Below are 22,496 nucleotides of genomic sequence, written 5' to 3' on the forward strand. Positions count from 1 at the left end.
GTAAATCATTAGAAAATAGCAGACCAAAGAGGTTTTGAAACAGACAAAGCTTTTCTTATTTTGTTGATATGATTTCTTTTGTAACGCCTACAGAGAGCTAAACCTGGATTTCAATAATAATGGAAACATTTTGTGCATTATAAATTATGAAATATATAGTCGACACAAAAAAAAGGACTGAAAAACTATAAAGAATTTCAGTTTCTGCTTTAAAAGCTGTGGTACATTTCACAATTACATTTGAGTGGGCCTGTAGTTTTAAGGCCAGACCAGAAAAATAGTAACAATTAGGGGGTGGAGTCGGCATGTATGAGGGTCAGAGCCTGTGAAGCCTTCGAGGGTGTGATTGGAAGCTTGGAAATCTGCGTCACAAACAACTTTCACACCTAAGAAATACTGCCTGTCTTTAAATTTCAGACAGAAAGTTTTATTTCATGAATTACACGTGTGATTTGGATTTAGAATCTTAAATTGATGGAGCTGAATCTGTTGCAGAAAGCTTGTCGGAAAAGATTTTCAGAGCAATCAGTCAAAAAACAATCACTTTTTCAATAAAAGAAAACGCTCCAATCTGCCGGCATTCCTGACCGTGCAGCACCGGTTCACGTGTGTCCTTCCCCTCGTCGCTCTTTTTCTTCAGGTTTCTCCTTCAGTGTCTGGAGGATCTGGACGCCAATCTTCGCAAGCTCAACTCTCGCCTTTTTGTCATCAGGGGCCAACCAGCCAACGTGTTTCCACGGCTGTTCAAGGTAACACGTGCAGTTCTGCTTCTTAACGTACAAGGATTCTTTTGTGTGCACAAAGTCATTGATCCAAAAAGCACAGCCTATAGAGATGACCTCACAAATGCAGCAAACTTTCATAACAGCCAGATAAATGTTATAGAACCAAATCAATTATCAAAACAAAGCACCGGCTGTCAGAAATGAAAAAGAGGAAAATAGTTTCAAAATGCCAAATCATGATGAAGGTCTTTGTGTTTTTCATTTAGACGCTAACAAAAGCAGACAATGAACAGGTGCTGGGAAAATCAGCACAGATGAGACAAAGGTCTGAGAAGGGAAGTGGGAGTTCTCAGGAGAACACAGAACTGCAGCTGAAACACAAAGTCCAGGCGAGACAACATCAGGATAAAACGGACCACAAAAAACGCAAAATGAGCTGCTTCAATACGAGATGACACTGAAAAAGAAGCAGTAAACTCAGTTTGACAAATACAGACTACATCATTTATCAAACATTAACCCTGGTTTTTGCCTCATTTAATGTAAAAATAAAAAAATTGTATTTAACCCTTGTGCTATCCTAGGCACTTTACCATTGGGAGTTGGGTCATCTAGACCCACTAGACAGTGCTGTGAACCTTTTTTCTTCAATGATTTGTGATCTTCACTGGTGTCCATGGATTACGTGAAATCTATCCACCTTTGTCATGATAGGGAGAACACGTCAAAGTAAGGGTGGGGTCATCTAAGATAGCACAAGGGTTAAAAGTTAGTTTTACTCATTTTATTAATACGCTTCAGAATGTCAAAAGTTCCTCAGAGAATGGTTTGGTGATATTTCCCAATCTAAACACTTCTCAAATACTATAAAAAAGGAACTGTACCTTTTCATCTCTAGATGGAAATCTGTAAATGATAAACGGAGCCGTTTTCAAATCCAAAACTTCAGAAACTTTTCTAACCAAATCCACCTTGTCTCCCAGGAGTGGAAGATCTCACGGCTGACCTTCGAGTACGATTCCGAGCCGTTTGGGAAGGAGCGAGATGCTGCCATCAAGAAGCTAGCTATGGAAGCTGGGGTGGAGGTCATCGTGAAGATATCTCACACCCTTTATGACCTGGACAAGTAAGTCCACATGTCAAGATAGCTGAGAGAAATCCAGGAAGTAACCAGTGACCTTTCTGGAGGCAAATGTCTTGGATGTTGTAACTATGGTAGGGGTTTAGGGGATGGTGGGGATGAGGGATTTCTGTTTAGAATATCTCCATCGGTCTTTAAAGCGTGATGTTTGTTCCTGCAGGATCATTGAGCTGAATGGCGGTCAGCCTCCTCTCACCTACAAGCGTTTCCAGACCCTCATCAGCCGCCTGGACCCCCCCGAGATGCCTGTGGAGACGCTGTCGGACACACTAATGGGTTGCTGCGTGACCCCCGTCTCTGAGGACCATGGGGAAAAATATGGGGTCCCCTCACTGGAGGAGCTCGGTAAGAAAAAGAACAAACTTTTAATCAGAGAGGAGGAACCCAGGGCTAACTTTCTTTATTTATTAAAAGCCTTACGTGACAACAAATCATGGAGAGAACCTTTTATCACAGACCTAAGATCATATTGGACATGGAGTCCAATTTCTAAACTTAGATGACAAAAAAGATCTACAGATGATTCAGAAATTAACTTTATTTGGCGACAATAGATATATCTTCCTATTTGTAAAATTTGTGTGCTTTTTTTCTCCTTATTGTTAATCTTTAAATATACATTAAAAAAACCAAACAAGCAAACCCATAAGTCATCATGGTGACAACAGCTTAACAGAAAAATATCAGAAATGGATTCTGTGGTCCACTTGGTTTCTGGTAAAATACACATTAATTTATTTTTTAAGAAAAAATGGGTCTGGGTTCTTGGTCTTTAGGAATGTTGCAGCGTTTTTTCTTCTTGGAGGCGGTACTTTGTTGGGTAGCATCAGTGGAAGAGTTTGAAGCAAACATCTCAGGGTTTGTTGGTGAGGAAATATTTTCAGGACCTTTTCTTTTTACTCCATGAAGTTGAAGAGTGTGAAACAACATTATGACTCCTCCAGGAATAGCATCCATAACAATTCCAAATTCCTTAGGAGTGACCGGAAGGATTCACTGCAAGACGTTAACCTTCCTTCTGAGTTGAACAGTCGTCTGACATAATGTTCTATTATTATTAAACTAGTTTGTAAAGAATATGGATTTTCTTTTGCATGTGATGTTACAGTTATTCCATATGCGGAAAAGAAACCAAACCCTGGAGCATTTGCTTATATAGTTGTATAATTTAATGGTAAATTTTTAAATGTGTACTTAAACCTTTTATTTTAAAGAGAATGAATGTCACCACCCCTTAAGTATATTAACATCCTTGTTTGAGTTGAGATCTGGGGAACTTTTCTTTTTTTAGTCTTTTGTCACTCGCAGCAGCAGTTTTCTTTAACTGTTTTGTAGACTTGGACAGAAACAGACGCATAAGAACATTGAGAACAAGACTGATCTTTAAGAGAGCAGTTGTTTGCAGCTTTTGTCGGCTCTCTAATTTCTCAGATCAGGTCTACTTTTAACGCTGGATAATCCTGTCCCATAAGTAAATAAAAAACAGGTAAAAGAAATTTGCTTTAATTATTTTATGACATCATTTTAGGTGTCTCCCATGAGAATGAATTGACAAAAAAAAACTATTTCTAATTGATTGTGTTTGTTTCTTCTGGAGGTTTAGCTTCTCTGATTAGGTTAAGTTCTTACAGCTTCTCTCCAGATGTCTGTTTCCATTCACAGACTTCCACAGTTCATTCATACGGTTACAGGCTTAAACCCACCTGCCTCTGGCACGTGTGAAGCATGTTCATTAAGCTGGGAGGTATTTAAAGATCAGAGGTAACTCCGCCCCCGCATTACAGTATTTGGACGGCGTTGGACTACACTGGTTTCATCGGATGATTCGTCTAAAAAACAAAGGTTTTGCACGTAAACTCTGCTGCGGTTCAATGACCATGTGGAGGCAGGCAGACTAACCCAAAGCAGGAGAGCATGAGGCTTTTTGGAGAAAAACATTACATCCTGTGACGTCCCGGTCATTGTTTGTTTTAAACAATACTGCCCCCTATGGAGCACAAGTTGTAAGTGCTTCACGTTACCTATTTGTTTGTGTTTCAAGTCCTGAGATTGTAATATAAAAGCAAAAGATTTCTGTGAATGTTTTTGGTGATCCTGTTAATTCCAAATGACACTCTGGATTTTTCTGGTCTTCCAAAGGATCTCATTTTATCAGAGGTAAAAATGAAATGACCTCAGATTAAAATTACACAGTCTGGAAAGGAGGTCTTTCTTATTAGACTGCATCAATTACAGCTGCAATCAGATAAGATGAATAGAAATGTGTCTATAGTTGGAGAAGTCATGAATCCTAAATTTAACAGCAGTGAAGGAAAACGCAGTTTTTCACCACATGACATTCGTCTAATTAAAAAAAGCTCTTGACCTTTGAGATAAAGCCCGGTGATGAATAACACAGCTCACATAGATGCTTTTTGTTTTAACTTTGTTTTAACTTAAACATTAAATTAAAGGCATACAGTGACTCTGTGTCAAGTTGGTGTGAAATGATTTGACCTGAGTTTTTGCAGTTTAAATAAAATCTAGTATTCAGACTGCTGCTTTTTTAGTTGGACCTGGCAACCTGTTTCTGTCAAACAGATGGGCTGTGGTCTGTCTCTGATACGCTGGTTTACACACACACACACACACACACACACGTGTCATGATAAGTTATTCAATGTCTAATCAATTTGTCCTAAATCAAGTTCAATCCACACGTCTGTTCGATTTTATTGATTTTTACTTTAAAATAAAATGGATTCTTTTTTATTCACGGCATATTTTCTCAAAGCAAAATGTAGCAAAATGTAAATGTATTTGAACATAAAAAGTAACAAAAATGAGAGAGCTGCTAACATTTTTCAAGGCTGCAGAAAATCTGTGTCTCAATTGCTGTAGGCAAAGGTGTTGAACATCACATTTTGGGATGTATTACTTCAGTCATTTATTCTGCTCAACTGTCTAGAGTCCTGCGACTATGTTTGTTCAAAGAGGTTAACGAATCATAGCAGATGGGACCAACCAGCTATTGTATTATTTAGAGATACTGTAAGTAGCACAACGATTTGAAAAAGGCCTGCACGTTTTCACGTTTACATATGAGACATAGAATCCGTCTGGTTCTTTTCTTACTGATCCCTTTAGCAACACAAAAGCCTTCATGGTTCCAGGAATAGAACCTCATTTTAGTCTAAACTATCAGAGGGACATTTCTTTATCAGGAACATCTGACTGTTAGAGTGTAAAACAAGGGGGTAAACAGAGGTGATCTGATTCGGCTGAGGCAGCCCCCCCCAATACCTCACTCCCGTTTTTTTATGTGGAATTGGCGCTCTGACCTCTGGCAGCTGCAGCTGAGGACGCCGACCTCAAATATCTCCCTCACACATGCAACTTCCGTAGAAAGCCAGTGATCCCTCTAAGCCTTCTACTCTTAAGATGCCAATGCAGACGACTGCTGTGAACTTCAGGCTGAGCTTCTTATCCGTCCACATGTTCAGTTTCCGTTCAGAAATCCAGACAGCAGCGCCCCCTACAGCCACAGAGGGGAATCTGAGTCTTCATTCAGATAAACTGACCCATCCCATTATATATATCCCAGTATGAAGATGATGATGAAGGTGAATGTTTTCAGGCTTCGACACAGAGGGTCTGCCGTCAGCCGTGTGGCCAGGAGGAGAGACTGAGGCTCTGACCAGGATAGAGCGCCATCTGGAGAGGAAGGTGAGCACTACGCCTTCTGTTTGGAAGTTTCCAAAGAACAGTCTGCAAACTTTCAAAGAACTAATGAAAGATTCCAACTCTATGAAATTCATTTGAATCTATTTTTGGAGCAAATGTCACAATGTCAACTCTTGGGTTGCACGCAAAGTTCTTACTACAGGACATCCAGATCAGGTTTTTTTTTTTTTTTATCCTTTGTTTTATTTGCGGATAATCTCCAGAACTATCAGAGGAAAGTCTTCATCTCAACAAATGACAACAGATTACTGTAGCACAGGAAAACGAGTGGAAACATGGAAATTGCAGCATGTTCAACATTTAACAGTATCTTTAGAGTTGTAAATGTTGTAGAGAAAGGTTCTGGAGCTTCTGCAGATGAGGGCAACAATCAAACCCTGCAAACAAAGCCTGCTGGCCCTAAACATTTGACTCTTACTTGTCGTTGTACATCAGCATTCTAGATTTACAGTTACCTTACGTGCAGCAGAGGTTTAAATCAGAAATCTACTATTTGCTTGTTTCTCTTTTCTGCATCACTCTCATTTTACAAACACCCCTCTGGATATGGAGGGAAAAAGAAAATCTGCTTCCACTTTTAGAGAAATAGGAGTAGCATCAACACACTAGAGCGGAGAGTGTTTAAAGAACGCATTTAAACAATGCAATGTTATATAGGTATATATAGGTAAGATTTAAATTTAAAATAAAAAATCCAGTAAGCAAAGGGGATAAAGTAAATGTTATAGAAAATGACAGCATCATGTGTTTGTTTCCTTGTGCTGCTCCTCCTCACAGTGTTTCTGTCTTGTTTCCCTCTCAGGCATGGGTGGCTAATTTTGAGCGCCCGAGAATGAACGCCAACTCTCTGCTGGCCAGCCCCACGGGCCTCAGCCCTTACCTGCGCTTCGGCTGCCTCTCCTGTCGCCTTTTCTACTTCAAGCTCACTGACCTCTACCGCAAGGTGAGCTCGTCCGCAACGCCACTGCGTAGCATCAAGTATTAGTCATGGTCCACTTCAGCGTTTCAGACCTATAAATTGAGTTTTAGGTTTACTTTAGGTCTGTGAATCGGATTGTTCAACATGAACCAATACTGACTATGAATCGGATCGGTAACCGCAAATTATGATATGAATTTAATCGTTGTTAAAAGAGTAAAGTTTTAATGATTATTTAATTTCATGTGTTTTTTTTGGGGTCATTTTTTTAATCATTTATATCTTCAAAGTACGAAAATGTTTGTTAAAAAAATCTTTTTTTGTCTTCTAAACAAATAGCCTTAAGCCCTAATCTGGTTTCATTTAATTAAGTGTAAATATTTGCTAACATCACCTCAGAAATGCTTCAGTTTAAACGCGTTTAAAAGAGAAGTAATGTTTTCCATGTCTTGATTTCAATTCAAATCAAGTAGCTCGGTTGGTAAGGTGAGAGGCTACCACGCAGGAATCCAGGGTTTGATTCCCAGAGGGGGATAAATAATGGTAACTGGGTCAATTATCATATCAATGGCGAGCAATTAACATCACTCAGTGAGGGCCCTTAGGCAAGACCCTTAACGCTACTGCCTCCTGAGCGTGGCTAGGCTGCAGCTCACTGCTCCCCCAGGGGAAGGGTCAAATGCAGAGAAGGATTTCCCCATTGTGGGATAAATGAAGTATTAATTATTGGTAAGCTTCTGCATATCCGCAACATTATTTCTGGTGAATGTTTCTTTTTCATATTTGAACATTTGACCTGTTTCTAAAGGAACTGTTTCACATATGAGTGATTTTTCAGTCAGCTTGACCGAAATTCTTGAGCCTGTTTATCGTCTGCAGCCGCTCACTTTTTTGGAAGCCAGACGTTTTTGTTCCAAAGGGACTCAGAAGAAGAAGCTCGTCTGGATGTTACTTTGATTTCAGTCAAATATGAAGCTCAAAGCTGGAAAATTCAAAAACCTCACTCAAATAAACTCATTTAGATGGGATATTGGAAAACAATTAAAATTGGTAAAAGTAGTTTTTTTTTAATTTTGTGGGTTTTTTTGCAGCACTGAACTGGCCTTTAACTCATTCACTTCAATCATCTTCAAGTAGGAGAACAATCAGTAGAAACTTGCTCACTGTTAGACTTTTTTGTGTTATTCTTCATGTTTTACACTTCACTTTCAGTCTCCAAACAGGAAACTTCACGTGTTGGTAGAAAACTGAAAGCTGCTATTTTCCTTAAATTTTTGGAAACCTATCAGGTGTTAAACATCATTTTGTTTATGTCCTTCTGCTGTTTGATGCAAGTAAACATTTCTAGCTGTTTAGACCAAATTCCTTTTTCTGAACACTTCCTGCCACTGTTTTCCTAAAAGTTCTTTCTGTTGTTTTGCTCTCAGGTAAAAAAGAACAGCTCTCCTCCACTCTCCCTGTACGGCCAGTTACTGTGGCGGGAGTTCTTCTACACCGCAGCGACCAACAATCCACGCTTCGACAAGATGGAAGGAAACCCCATCTGTGTTCGCATCCCTTGGGACAAAAACCCTGAGGCGCTCGCCAAGTGGGCGGAGGCTAGGACGGGCTTCCCCTGGATAGACGCCATCATGAGTCAGCTGAGACAGGAGGGCTGGATCCATCATCTCGCCAGACACGCCGTGGCCTGCTTCCTCACCAGAGGGGACCTGTGGATCAGCTGGGAGGAAGGAATGAAGGTCAGGATGCAGCATGAGGCTAGACTTTAGTTTGATTCAAAGATGAAAGCTCAACAAAGAACAGGAAGTTGTGGACTAAACTGTTGTAAAACATTTATTTTCACATATACATTGTTTATATTTGAATTTCCATTTGAAACTGTACAGACACAGCATGATGACAAATTCTGGCACGGTCTTTTTGCTGCAAGCATTTAGTTTTTTTTGTTTGTTTTTGTAAAGAGTGTGCAGATCAGGCTGGGGCGATGGAAAATAGGCTTCTGTTTTTCTTTACAAGCTTAGATTAAAGGAGGGGAACAATAGTGTTTTACCTATTAACTGTTGAAATAAGATGTTTAGTTTCAAATCCCCTTTTTTATGACTTTATCGTCTAATCAGAAGAATGATAATGATTGGAGCAGATCTGAAAGTGGGATGAGGTGAGAGCAGCAGAAAAGTCACACAACACCAACAAACCTGACACAAATGTCATCTAACCCGTGGAGTTAGGCCAAAACCGCTTATGGTCGCGGATGGTTTTAATATGAAACGGATGGATGATATTAAAACCATGACAGTTAGCTAATAATGGTCAGAAGTAAATGTCAGAAAACTGATGCAGCGTTTTTATATGTGAGTTGAGCCTTTGAACCAGAGAACCTTAACCCTTTAATACCAGAGATGTTGCTGGCGACACTTAAAGAACACGGTCTCTTTGACATACCCTAACTCTGACCGTTTACGCGATCAACGGGAATCCATTGATCCTGACGTGGCTATTTATACCGGCTTTGCACCTACAGACAACACATTACCAAGGTAAAGTGTTGCATGTCAGCGCAAAGTTGCTTTTCTTTGCTTCAGAATCTGCAGTATATACGTTAATTGCGTAAACTGTTGAAGAGTTAACACGGGAGCTAAAACTGCAGTGTTAAAGACCCCCTCCAATGAAAAGGGTGTTTTTTTTCATGCTCTTATTGCATTGTATAAAGAAAAGTATGTTCAAAATTGCATTTCTTAGTATTTCTTTATTATTGTGATTCAGTAGCACATGAACAAATGCCGTTTAAAAAAGAGCATGTTTGTCATGTAGAAAACACGCTGGGCGGGCCGGACTCCCTGCTCTGCTCTATTCTGATGCACAAATAGATCCATGAACGTCTTTGCTTCCCATCTCTGAGCTTCCAGCTCTAGATCTAAACTGTAGAGCTGGATAGCTCCAATATTGCTAACCATTTTTGTTGCACTGATAATGTCAGATTGGGGCTTGACGGTCTGTAAGCCGGCGGGGGAGAGCGTGTAAGCGTGCAAGCCCGCCCTTAATTCAAAGGCAAAATTCTACTGAACTACTGCTGCTCTGAAGAAACTATGTCCTAGTAGACTACACCTTTTTTTGGGGCTAAAAACAGCATAATTGTAACAAAAAGACCATTGGTAACACTTTAAAAATAGATGAAAAGATGATCGGATTGGGACTTTAAAGGGTAAACTGGAAGCTGAAAAACCTTCTGAAACAAGTTCTCATCCACGCTCTGCTCTTGCAGGTATTTGAAGAGTTACTTCTGGATGCAGACTGGAGCGTGAACGCAGGCAGCTGGATGTGGCTTTCCTGCAGTTCATTTTTCCAGCAGTTTTTCCATTGCTACTGCCCCGTGGGCTTCGGCCGGCGCACCGACCCCAACGGGGACTTCATCAGGTGGGTGCTTCTCCTGGCATCGCCCATTGGCGACCACCTCCAAGCCTGGACGGCGCCCTTCTTCCCTCTGTCGCTCTGTACCACACACATTTAGAAACAGACCGGAGGTATAGGCAAAGCAGAATTTTAAGGACTCTCAAAGCATGGTTTTTAGAGGTAAGCTTTAAGTAAAAAAAAACATCTTTATCCAAAATATAAACCATGGATTCTGTTTTCATGAAGGTACTGTAGGCACACTTTGAGTGCCGCACATTTATTGCACAGTTATGAACATCCCTCCTTCACTCAGAGGTCCACATCATTCACAAAAGGCCTATATGAGTCTTCATGTTTAATCTAGCAGCTGAAAAGAGAGAGAGATGGAGGGAAGAAAGGGCACCTCCAGATTTCTTGGTAAGTGGATGAAAAAAAAAAGCATCCAACAACTTCTCCCTTCATTTTTTTTAATGTTTTTCTTTTTTGTTGCCATCTGTTGCTTACCACTTCCGTACTTTAGTTTTTGGAATCAGGTCTTCCGTTTGCATTAACTTTAATGTTCGCCTTGTTCTTCTTTGCATTTCTTTTTTAAAGTTCTTTGTGAATGTTTGTGAGTACACACGCATCTTTAAGTGTGTAATTGTTTTGACGAATGACCTTTACTGCAGACGTGCAGATGAAATCATTTTCTGAATGTGGCTTTGTCTTTGTGTTTTGGCTCATCTGTTTCTTTGGGGGGGTTGGGGGAAAAGTTCACCTATCCCTCTCCCCTTTGTGGATTGTAGCTGATTGCTTTTAAGGTGATTGGCTGTTCTCACGCCACTCCCACCCAGGTGCAGCCCGGGCTTCCGGCCGGGGCTGCACCTGGGTGGCAGTCGGGCATCGAGTTGAGAAATCGGTGGCCGTTTGTTCCTTATTTATCTGTGCAACCCTGAGGGACGGGACTTGCTCGCGCCCCAGCAGCACCCTCTGGGAAGGTTTGTGACTCGGTAGTGTCTCATTTCGTCAAAAGGGATTCTGACCGCTTGGTAGGGAAATGCAAACGCCTCGCCTGCATTGGTTGGGTAGAGCGCTATGAAGCATTCCCCAGAGGGTAGTGAGGAGAGGCGTTGGACCAGCTGTAGCTCTGCCATCGCAGTGTTGCACGGTTGGCGCTGGTACTCGTTACCTGTGCTGTGCCACGCGAGCCGGTCCATTGTCCAGGCGCTGGGCAAAGCCCCTCATCCGGCCCTTTGTGAAATGTTCAGTGGTGCTCTGCTGAAGTAAATGCAGCCCTGTTGGTTCAGGTGGACCTGGAGCAGTGGGTGGCTAAAATACCTCTACACTCACACAAGCACACACTCCAATAGCAGGAAGAACATCCAACAAAAATACCAGGAAGATGTTTCTCCTAAAAAATTACATCTTAGGAGCAGAAAAGTTTAGTAAACTCTTACAGAAGGCATTAAAGGATGTCAAAGGTTGATATTTGCTAAAGCTAGGTAAATACTGCATGTTGCACTAGCTGCAAAGGTTTAAGAGCCAAAAAGTTTCAAAATATGCTGAAAAAGTTACATTAACTCCTGGCATTTAGTTAAAAAAAATCCTCAGCGCTAGTTTTGTGAATAGAGTAAAGTATGATGCAAAATAAAGCAACATAATAAGGCCATTTCGTCTGTTAATACTTGGAATATTAAATGAAAAATCCTAAATTAGTAACAGCAAGTATATTACATTAAAGAATGCTAAATGATGTCATAAACAATTATAAAATTGTGATGCAAAAAATGAGGATTCTTCCAGAAAAAGCCAAATTTACTCAGGGATCCCAACATTTGAAGGATGATTTTTAGCTAATATACCCTAAAAATGTGATTCAAAAAATAGAAATAAAAAGTGTTACAGTAAATGCAGAAATGTAGGCAAACAGAATAAAGTGTAAAACTGCTCACAGGTGCACAATTACAAAATAAAGGCAGTTGGATGAATGTAGGTGATCAGACACTGCTGGGCTACCTGGCCTCTACATTCATAATAACTCATCACATAAAAAACAGTGTCTAACCAGATCTGCACCACTTGGATGTCTCCACCACCCCCATCCTCCCCACTAAGCCACCTGCTGTCTTCTGGAGGACCGCTTCACACTGGCAGGTCGCGGAACTTCCTGGAAAAAGGGTTGTGGTCCTTTTTGGTGAAATGAGGGGGCTCCCTAGTGGGCCAGCCCAGAGTGTGGCGCTGTGGCTGTGGGATAGGACAGTCAGCAGGGGGGGCTTTGGGCCCGCTGACCACTTAAAAGTTAACCACCACAGTCTGGGGGACAGGGGGAGCAGGCATGAGCTCTTTTCTCAGTCCACCGCTGTCTGATCGTGGGGGATGGAGGGAGGGTGGGGGTGCCTGGAGCTGCGGGGTATAATGGACGACTTCTGCCATTGCCAAAAACATCATGTCAGCAGTTTGCCAGCTTCACTTTTGTATGGAGACGATCTCGGAACAAGCTCAGATTTCATATTACCTGCAGTGGTTGGATGGGGGGAGTCTGTTTCCGATTGGCTGCTGCTGCGGCGGGCCAGGTGGAAATCAGAAGCCCTGAGAGTAGCCAGAGCAGGATTTGAAAATGAAATAACCCAGCGTTGTCAACGGCAGAACTTCTCCACCGTACACCTGGCCCGGCCGGGGTGGTGTGGGGCGGGTGGGGTGGGATCAACACACTCTGCTTTCTAACCGCGTGTTACAGTAGACGTCTCCTAGCATCATGGGCCCAATCGGGAGCGCGGCCTCTCTAGTAGCGACCGGAGAGCCGTCCGTCATGCGTGTGCGTGTCGGCCCACGCGGCCGCACCCCACCCTTTTCTCGGTGCCTCTCAGCGCCGCACTGAGCCGCTTCCCACAGTTCCACTCGCCCCCCTCCTCTGTCCTGTCTGTTTCCCCTCCTCGGACTAGGTAAGCTGGGACCAAGTGCAGTAGGTAGGTGGCCTCTCTTTGTCACACGGAGCAAATCCACGGCAGCCCAGGGACACGCTACTGTGAGACTTCTCTACCTTGATGCACTCAGCGTTTCATTGGCTTTTCTTGGAGGATCAGGGTTTTTGGTCTGCAGTGCGGCTCTGTCACACCTGCCCTAGAGTAAATGGTGTTTGGGACCACAGCCTCTTGTTTTTTGAATTGTCTGCTGTGCACTGCGATGGTAACTTACTTCAGTGCCAGGTTTTTCCAATAGTCCACCAAATGGCCCAATTTCAAAGGAGCCTCTTGTACTCATACTCTCATGTACTGTTGCCATACTGTGCAGTGTTGTGGTTTTTTTGTATCCCTCATTTGTAGCACCTACTTTTACCTCTAAGCATGACTTGGTCATAAACAGCATGCTTGTAACCGACTACACACACGTGCTGCTAAACTTCACAATTCTGTTTTTTTATAAAGATGCAGTCATCCCTTTCAGAGACTGGAAAACACACTCATTTGAAAGTGATATTTACATCGCAAAATACGACCTTAACCTCTAAGTCAAATGTCAAAACACAGATGCAGCTATTAAGAAAACATATTTTTTAAATGGTTGCAATAAGGTGTTTCAGATTTCGAACGTCTGCAAAGCTCAGGTTTTTCTGACAGTTGACAAAAGCAAGCGCATCTAATGTTTTCCTCTGCTTTCAGACGATACTTACCTATCCTCCGAGGTTTCCCTGCCAAATTCATCTACGACCCATGGAACGCCCCGGAGTCCGTGCAGGCGGCGGCCAAGTGCATAATCGGCGTCCATTACCCAAAGCCCATGGTGCACCATGCTGAGGCCAGTCGACTCAACATCGAGAGGATGAAGCAGATCTACCAGCAGCTCAGCCGATACAGGGGACTTGGTAAGAGATGAACCTGTGATGCTGTTTGAAATATTGGTTCTCAACCTTTTTCAGGCCATGGACCAGTTTAATGTCAGACAGTGTTTTTATGGACCGGTCTGCACAAGGCTGAAGTGGGCTTCAGATTGATTTATTTTTCCTCCTCCAGTTTCTTTTTCTATTTCTACTTTTAAAGAACAAACTTCATCTTCATCCTCTGTAAAATATCTGCAGCTGCTTTAACCTTTATTCAAACACTAGATTTTGTGTAGGAAGCATGGAAATGGTAAATCCATAACTGTCAAAGTGGAAGCTGAAAAATCAGACGCCAACTTCAGCTTTGTCTGACTTTGAAGATGCAAGCAGATAAAAAAGAAAATACAACTATATATTCTAAATCTAATAATACATTTGAATCCACAGTTTGAATTACTTTATTAGCAGCATCTTTATAACATTAGACAGTGGGTTGCTGAATGGTGTGCGTTATTATTATGGTCTGTGGGAACAACTGTTGCAATAAATAAAGATGTAGTGTAAAATCTTACGAATTTCTCCGACGTTTAACGCCTCGTGACTAAACAAAGGGCACCAATGAGAGTGTGCACACCGACGCGAAAAAACGCCACGCGCCAAAGCGTCAAAAAAAAAAACGCCTCGGGTTCGTTTTTTTTTTTCGACGCATCGCGTCGAAATCTATTCGACCAATGAGAACGCCGCTTTTGCACACGTGTCTGGAGCTTCTGAAGTTACAGTAAAACACAACTTGGGGGCGCTCAAACACAAAACTGCCTTGCTGAGCACACATACCGGCGAAGAAGATAGACGCCAAGTAGTGTCTACACTGCCGCAAAGAAATAATGACGGACATTCTAAAATATCCCCGAACCAAGCACCAGTTGGAGCAACTGGTGCTTGAAATATTCATGTTTTCTTTGTATGATTCTGACAAGCGCGTAAATACTTGCTCTCTTCTTCTGAAGGAAAAGCGACTTTAAGAATCGTAAAGTTGCGCAGCGCCACCTTGTGTACAGGAGTATTTCTGTTTTACATTAAGCGCCATCTAATGTCAGGGAATGAAATTGCATGTTCGCTCGGCTCATCGTCAGCGAAAATCGCCTGGGTGTGAACACAAAAGACGTGGCGAAAAACGCTGGCGAATAACGCCTGGCGAATATTCGTCCCGGTGTGTAAGGGCGTTTAGTGATTTTTGTTTGTTAAATGCAGATTTTTATTTTCTTTGAAGTCAGAGGCTCTTTTGCTAAAAGAAACTTTCCAAATATGTTTGCTTTTTGTTAACTTATAAATAAAACTAAGAAAATGTAGGTCATGATATTTTTCTCTGCGGCCCGGTACCAACTGTCCCACAGACTGGTACTGGAGGTTAGGGACCACTTTAGGTTAGGGCTTTATATGATCTTGGTCAGTCGTAGTGCAACAATGGAGCAACACCAATTTAGTGATTTTCACTGTCATTTAAGTTTTGCTGTAATATAATAGTTGCGTATAGCAAATTTACAAATGTTGATAAAAATTAAAGCATTTTGGCTTTTCAGGACTTTTGGCGTCAGTCCCTTCCACCAATGGGAACGGGAATGGAGGAATGATGAGCTACTCCCCAGGAGAGCAGCAGCCAGGGACCAACAACATCAACAACAACAATAACTCACATTGTAAGTCACGTTTTAGTCCTGCAGAAGCCATTTTCCTCTTCAATATACAATTTTTCTGTTCCCATTCTGATACCTGCATGGCCGGTTGTTCTGTTTTCAGTGCCTGGAGTGTCAGGAAGCTCGGTTGCAACAGGTAATGGCAACGGAAGCATCCTCCTCAACTCTGACAGTGAAGAAGGCACTGGACCCAATAGTCTCGGTCAACAGCAACGACTGCAGCAAAGCCAGCTGCAGCATGGTAAACCATTACATAACATGGATTTCCTTTCACATATCTAAAATTAGAGTGTCTTTATTTATTTATTTATTTATTTATTTATCCTTTATTTAACCAGGAAAGTCCCATTGAGATTAAAAACCTCTTTTCCAAGGGAGTCCTGGCCAAGAGGCAGCACATTCCAATACAAAAAATACATAAAAACAAACATTATTAAAACCACATACATCATAAAAAGCAGTTGCACATTATTGTTTCAGTCTCTGATGCTTTGAGCTGGTTCTTAAAAACATTTAAAGATACCATGCAGTTCAGTTAGTTTCCAGTCTTTCTGCAGCATGTTCCAAGCAAAAGGGGCAATGTGGACAAAGGCTTTTTTCCCCAGCTCTGTGGAACAGAGCAAATGGAACAGAAAGCAACATCTGGTCTTTAGATCTTATTGAGTAAGATTCCACACTTCTTGTGATTAAAGAACAAATGTAGGGAGGCAGCAATCCAAGCAAGGTCTTGTAAATAAAAGTGTACCAATGTCCCTGCCTCCTAGTGGCCAGAGAAAGGCATTGTACTATTGATTACAAGTCACAATGATGCGTCATGGATCTACAGTTGGTAATGAACCTCAGGGAAGCATGATACATGGTGTCAACCTTTTTGAAACATGCAGATAAGTCATTCATATACAGAATATCACCATAATCCAGCACAGATAAAAAGTTGCAGCGACAAGACGCTTTTTTACTTCAAAAGAAAAACACTTGTTACGGAAGAAAAAGCCAAGTTCAAGTTTGAGTTTTTTTTGTTTTTTTTTTAGTTTTTCTATGTGAGGTTTAAAGGTGAGGGAGTCATCAATCCAGACGCCAAGGTACTTGTACTCATGAACCAACTCTATGACATTTCCATCCAAGGTGGACACCAATGGAATTGTTTCAGGGACCTTCTTTAAGTTTGAAAACAACATTAGTTTTGTCTTGTCAGCATTGAGAACCAATTTTAACCGAATAAGTGAGGGCTGTACTGCAACAAAAGCTTTCTGCAGGGTTTCAATGGCCTGAGCAAGAGATGATCCATAACAGTAAATGACTGTGTCATCAGCATAAAAAATGTAGATTAGCATCAGAGACATTTTCACCCAAGTCATTAATGTACAAAATAGATAGAAGGGGGCCCAGAACTGAACCCTGTGGCACCCCCCTGTGGACAGTAACAAATATAGAGCAGACACCTTCATGTTTAATGCATTGGGCCCTGTTATTCAGGTCATTTGAGAACCACGCAACTGATGATCCAAGGCTGAGTAATCTGCTTTTTTAAACAGCATGGTCAACTGTGGCAAAAGCTTTTGACAAATCTATAAAAAGGGATGCGCAGTACAGTTTTTTATCAAGTGCCACAATAATGTCATTTATCACCTTAATAGTAGCGGTGTTGGTACTGTGCTTTTTTCTAAAACCCGATTGAAATATAGAAATAATATTATTAGAGTAAAGGAACTCTTTCAACTGGTCACAGGCTAAAGATTCCAGAATTTTGGATAAAACACATACATTTGATATAGGCCTGTAGTTAGTCAGCACGGATGGACCACCTCCTTTTAATAAAGACAAAACAAAAGCTGATCTCCAAACTGATGGAATTTCTTTAGTTTTGATTGAAAGATTAAAAAGAATTGTAAGTGGTTCTGCAATAAAATCTGCTGCCAGTTTAAAAAAGTGAGGCTCCATTAAGTCTGGCCCAGGAGGTTTTCTGTGATCCAATGCCCTTAAAACTTCATGCACTTCATGCACAGTAAAAGGTACAAAGTTGAATCCCCTATGTTATTGTCAATGTTTATTGTCACCGTCCACATGAAACCAGAGATTAGAGTCATCACCAAACCAGTGTAAAATTAAATTAAAACAAAAAACTTGACGATATCCAAGTGGAGGCTTACACGTTTGCAAGCTTTAGCTTAAATCTTCGGAAATATGTACATTTCATGAGTTGCGGTACATTTCGTCTTCAATGCTTAACACAATACAGCTATGCCCACAGTATTTTGAAAACAGTAATAAGTAAAAATGTATATTGCAAAGAAAAAAATTACATTATTTTACTAAAAAGGTAAACTAAGCCCAAAAAAATAGCATATAGCCATAAGGGGGCCCGGGTCGGGGTCTCCCTGTGCTTGTCCCTAGCCTATTGTCCTCGGAGAGAAGCAATCTGTTTCTGTCTGAAGGCAGCTATAGTGTCTCCCAGAGGTCAACAGGTCAAACAGATTAGAGTCACTGGTGGACAGGCTTTGATCATGTATTTGGCTCTGCTGAGGCAGGAGGTACAAACGTCATGAATGAATCGAGTAATGCTACCATCAGTGACTCTGCCCCTCCCACATTGTCAAAATGAACTATTTTTAAGGTAAATAGACGTTACTCCATCAAGTACTAATAATAAGTTTATCTTAATCTACATTTCAGTTTATCTTCATAAGTCATTTTAACCAAAAGTGATGTTGTAAATCAATAAGCTCTGTTCACATGCTGTGGGTTATGTTGAGATCTGGGCCACTCGCCGTTTTTAACTGGTGGGGAACATGAAATGACGCCACCTGCACAGTTGTGTCTAACATAAAATGGGTTTTCAAACAAAAACCTCTTTACCTGATGCAGATTTTTTGCTCCTATAATCAGCTCCTAAGTTTGGTTTTTGTCTCACACTTTTATCAGCTGCCTTCACTTCCTTTCATATATTTTTTTTCCAGCACTGATTCAAAAGAAGTTCAAAGCCTTAAAGCGAGTCTATTTTCCCTGAATTTATCCTCTACCAGAGCTGTTCATGCGATTATCTCACACGTTTATGGAAACACTTTGATTCCAGGTTACATTTTCTGCTGAAATAAAAACATTTACCTCATAAAGGTTTACAGTTGAAGTTTTTCTTATTACCATGATGATGATGATGTTGATGATGTTGATGATGTGCATCACGTGTGTGCTGCAGGATACCACTCAGTGCCAGACACCAGCCAGACCATCACCAGCAGCCGACTCTACCATGAGTTTGCTGTGCCTCAGCTCCCGGGTGAGGAGAGAACCTGAATGCAGTGTAACATACGTTTACTCCGTCACCTCTAGGGGGCAGCACTGTTACAGCTAAGCTGGTGGATATTTTTATATTAGTGGAAGTAACCCGGAACAAAGGATTTCCCAATCAGGCTTTTTTGGACCCGATCCGATTCTGAGTCATTTGATCTTGAGTATCTGCCAAAACCGAATCCCAAAGCGATACTTGTGTAACACGTTTAAAAAATGAACTTGTTTAAAAAAAAACTGTTTTTTTTTTATTTCATTAACATTCTTTTATCATTAACCCTAAAGAAAAAATAGTGCATCTATCAACTAGAAAACATTTCTTAACTATTAACTAGTTATCTAGATGATAATTAGTCATGTGAGAAAGTTTAGTGACTTGCTTTTTTTCAGAACTATTGAATATTTTAGCCAAATGTGATTCATATATTCATTTAAAATTCTTAAAAATGATTAATGACTTTGTTATAAAGATTGTGATTATGATCATTCATGACTAGAAAAACCTGATCTTTTTCCTGTTGTAATGCCTTTGTAGGTCATTGTTTGCATTAAGACAACACAATAGAGACACCTGTTGTCAGATTAAAACATTTTTAAAAGAGTTTTTGACCCAGGAAGTCTGAATCTGGGAACATCTCTCTAACTCAGTGCTTCTCAATTATTTTTTGCCAGGCCCCCCCTAGGAAAAGAAAATGTTTCGCGCCCCCCCTGACCCCCCCCCCCCCCCACCACCCCCCCCCCCCCCCCCCCACACACACACACACAGACACACTCGCGCGGTGACAATACATCAGGTCAGTATCTATAAAATTTGTATACCTAAAATTGTATCTTTTAACACTAACAAAAGAAAAAAGCAAAATAAATCCACTTTCAACAAATATTAACTTTATTTAGCCACAGAAACCCTGTTCTAGTCTAAAACAGAAAAGAAGCTGAAAGTACCTGAAATAAAAAAAATCTGTCATTCCTTATTTAAACTAGAAACATTTTGACCAACTGAACCATTTGATGCTGAAAAAAATAATTCAATCAATAAATAATATTAAATCTAAATTGATCTGAAACATTAACACAGCAGCACCAATATATTTAACGTTTTTAGTCTGAAGAAATAGGTAAAAACGTGCTGATTTTTTTTTTCTAAATGACGGATTGTTTATTTCTGATCTCATAAAAGTGCAGCTGTTTTCCTGCATTACCTGCGGTCTTTATGTCTGTCTGACACTAACTAAACCACAGGCAGACAAAGAAAACATGGATGGAAAATAAAGACACGTCATCAAAATGTCTACAATAGTTCATAAAGAATGACATTGTTAGCATGAGCTTAGGAATCTAAGGGCAGCGGTGATCTTGGGCAACAGGCAGCGGTAGCAGTGGTCCGCGTGCCCCGATTCCCCTGGCAGACAGGGCCCACACCACCCCTCCCCTTTCGTTCTCACTCGCGCAGCCGCGGACAGACAGAACAGACAATAGGAACCGAATAGTGGACCAGATTATTTTCCAAGCACTGAGCCGCTGTCACCGCTGCCCCCACGTTAAATTTGCGCACCGGACAAACCTGTGCCTAAAACCGCCACCACCGCGCGCCCCCCCTGGCATCGCTTCGTGCCCCCCCCTGGGGGCGCGCCCCACTATTTGAGAAGCACTGCTCTAACTTGACTGAACTCTTTTTGTTAGCTTCCTGCTGGAACTAGTCCCGTGTTGTGATCTGTTCATGATATGTACATTTCTACTGGAGTATTTATCCTTAACAGTAAGATTTAAATATAAGGCACTGGTCATGATAAAAACAAATCAAATGTCCGATACTGATCGACAGACAACATCCAAACTCGAGTCATTCACCACGTGATTGGAGCAGGACATCCTTACCCAGAACTTGAACGTTTTTTTTTTTTTTTTTTTGTTATTTGCTTTTACTGTGAAGCTTTTATGATGGATGTTTTTATTGCCATCTAAACCTGTAGGAGCATTCCTGCACACCAGGGGGGGAATCACAGGAAAGCGGGAGCGCGAGTCGGAATGTGAAGGATCGGGAGAAGAAGACCCGTCGTCCTGCTCTGTGCATAAGATGCAGAGGCAGAGTGCAGAGGTCAGCTTCACCTTATCAGACTTTAAAGTTCAAGGGCTTTCTTTTACAGCTCATTACACACACACAGGTATAAACAAGCATTTCAACATATTTTGTCTACTAAAAACATGTATTTGGATAAAGATTCAGCTGAAGTATGTGTGGATTAACTGACAGAGAAATCTTCTGTCAGCCTGACTGGACTGTATGATCTTCTATGCTTCAAATTAATCATCTCCTTCAGGATGCGACACCCGGCTAGATTCTAGAAACAATGAAATTCATGCACGACTTTTCCGAATGCAGACTGCGACGCATTGAATCCCCGATGGGTGAGTCATCATGAAACCAGAGGAAAGGTCAGCGGCCAAAGCCGTTGTCGTCTGTCCAATGAGCAGCACTCCCCTCCCAAAACATCATCACAGAGTTTACAGCGCGGATGGAAAGGTCAACTGCAGCTGTTTACAGAGACGAGCACACAAAGCACATGCAAAACGAGGCTTCTGCTCAGCGCTGGGAACCACGAGGGTCACTCAGCTGAAACCACAGCGCTGTTCACTGACAGCTGTCTGAGACGCCTCTGCAAAAAGCAAGCCGCCCCTGACCAGGGGGTGTGAACAAATAACAGTGATACCTCAGCCTCCGAGCATGGAGATAAACATTAAAGAAGAAATACACAAGAAAACAAATCAACAATTCCTCTACATTTTGAAAAGATATATTCAAATGGAAAGGAAATTTATGGATTTGTTATCTGCTTTTTATGCCTTCCACTGTCTTTACACGGTCATTTTTCTAAGTGGAATAGAGTGAAAAGTAAAAACTTCCGAATTAAATTCTCTTTCATCATCTACCATAGAATGGTGATTACGTAATGAATGTTTAAGTAGAAATTTCGTTTTGCATATATATCCACTTAATTAGAAAAACGCTCCTGCATCTGCATTTTTCACACTATAGGACTATTATGAGGCGCACCGTCAGTTAATGCTCCATTTTTGAGCTTTTCTCACAAAGAAGGTCCACTGAACTATGAGGCGCATTAGCCTTTTCACAATACCTGTAACCCCTAACCTTGTTAGTAACACAACGGAATCGACTGGTAACCGCTAAAACAAACGTTACCGTGACTACGCCATCTCCCAACCATGTTAGCAACATGTAAAAAAAAAAAAAACACACAATCCAACACTGCTACACATCAGTGTATTCACAATAACACCCAACCTTGTTTACAACTCATATAAAAAGCAGACTGACATTTATACAGAGCGCCGTGTGCCTCTCAAAATGGTTTTGACACAACCAGAATCCATAGATAAGGTGCTCACCATTCTGAGATGCGCCGTCACAAAATATGTTACAGAAGGGAAAAGGTCTGCGTTTTTGGAGGAGATATTCAATCGCCTAAATAGTTATTTTTTTATTTATTTAGTATTAAGACAATGACCTGTTTGTGTGGGAAGCTACCAAATGGTTACCCGGCGATCCAAACTGCCCCCAGGAGCTTTTGTTGAAGCAGATGGAGAAGGTGTTGATCCTTGGTTGTTGACATTGGATGGAGGACAGAGGCAGCTGGACAAGAGTGGCCCTTATAAGGCCTCTGGTTGAAAACCATTTCCACACCAGCATTTTGGAAACATTTTACTACAAATACCAAAAATGACCGTTTGATTAGTTACACTACATTATGTTTTGCTTCATGTTTTTTTGTCTGAACATTATACTTGAATGTTGATGCAG

At 41.2% G+C, this 22,496-nt stretch overlaps 1 protein-coding gene across 2 annotated transcripts in view; it reads left to right on the forward strand.

Moving 5' to 3' along the window:
* Window positions 1-22,496, forward strand: part of LOC101164536 (cryptochrome-1) — a 46,184-nt gene that overhangs the window by 20,064 nt on the left and 3,624 nt on the right. For both annotated transcript variants that reach the window (XM_023956986.1, XM_023956987.1), the window contains exons 3-14: window positions 641-749; window positions 1,709-1,851; window positions 2,027-2,211; window positions 5,483-5,571; window positions 6,392-6,532; window positions 7,936-8,247; window positions 9,771-9,922; window positions 13,537-13,739; window positions 15,275-15,391; window positions 15,492-15,629; window positions 18,585-18,665; window positions 20,650-20,774. In XM_023956986.1, coding sequence (XP_023812754.1) covers window positions 641-749; window positions 1,709-1,851; window positions 2,027-2,211; window positions 5,483-5,571; window positions 6,392-6,532; window positions 7,936-8,247; window positions 9,771-9,922; window positions 13,537-13,739; window positions 15,275-15,391; window positions 15,492-15,629; window positions 18,585-18,665; window positions 20,650-20,774 — 1,795 coding nt within the window. The remainder of the gene's footprint in view (window positions 1-640; window positions 750-1,708; window positions 1,852-2,026; window positions 2,212-5,482; window positions 5,572-6,391; window positions 6,533-7,935; window positions 8,248-9,770; window positions 9,923-13,536; window positions 13,740-15,274; window positions 15,392-15,491; window positions 15,630-18,584; window positions 18,666-20,649; window positions 20,775-22,496) is intronic.

This window comes from Oryzias latipes, chromosome 7 (assembly GCF_002234675.1).
Source record: "Oryzias latipes chromosome 7, ASM223467v1".
Lineage (NCBI taxonomy): Eukaryota > Metazoa > Chordata > Actinopteri > Beloniformes > Adrianichthyidae > Oryzias > Oryzias latipes.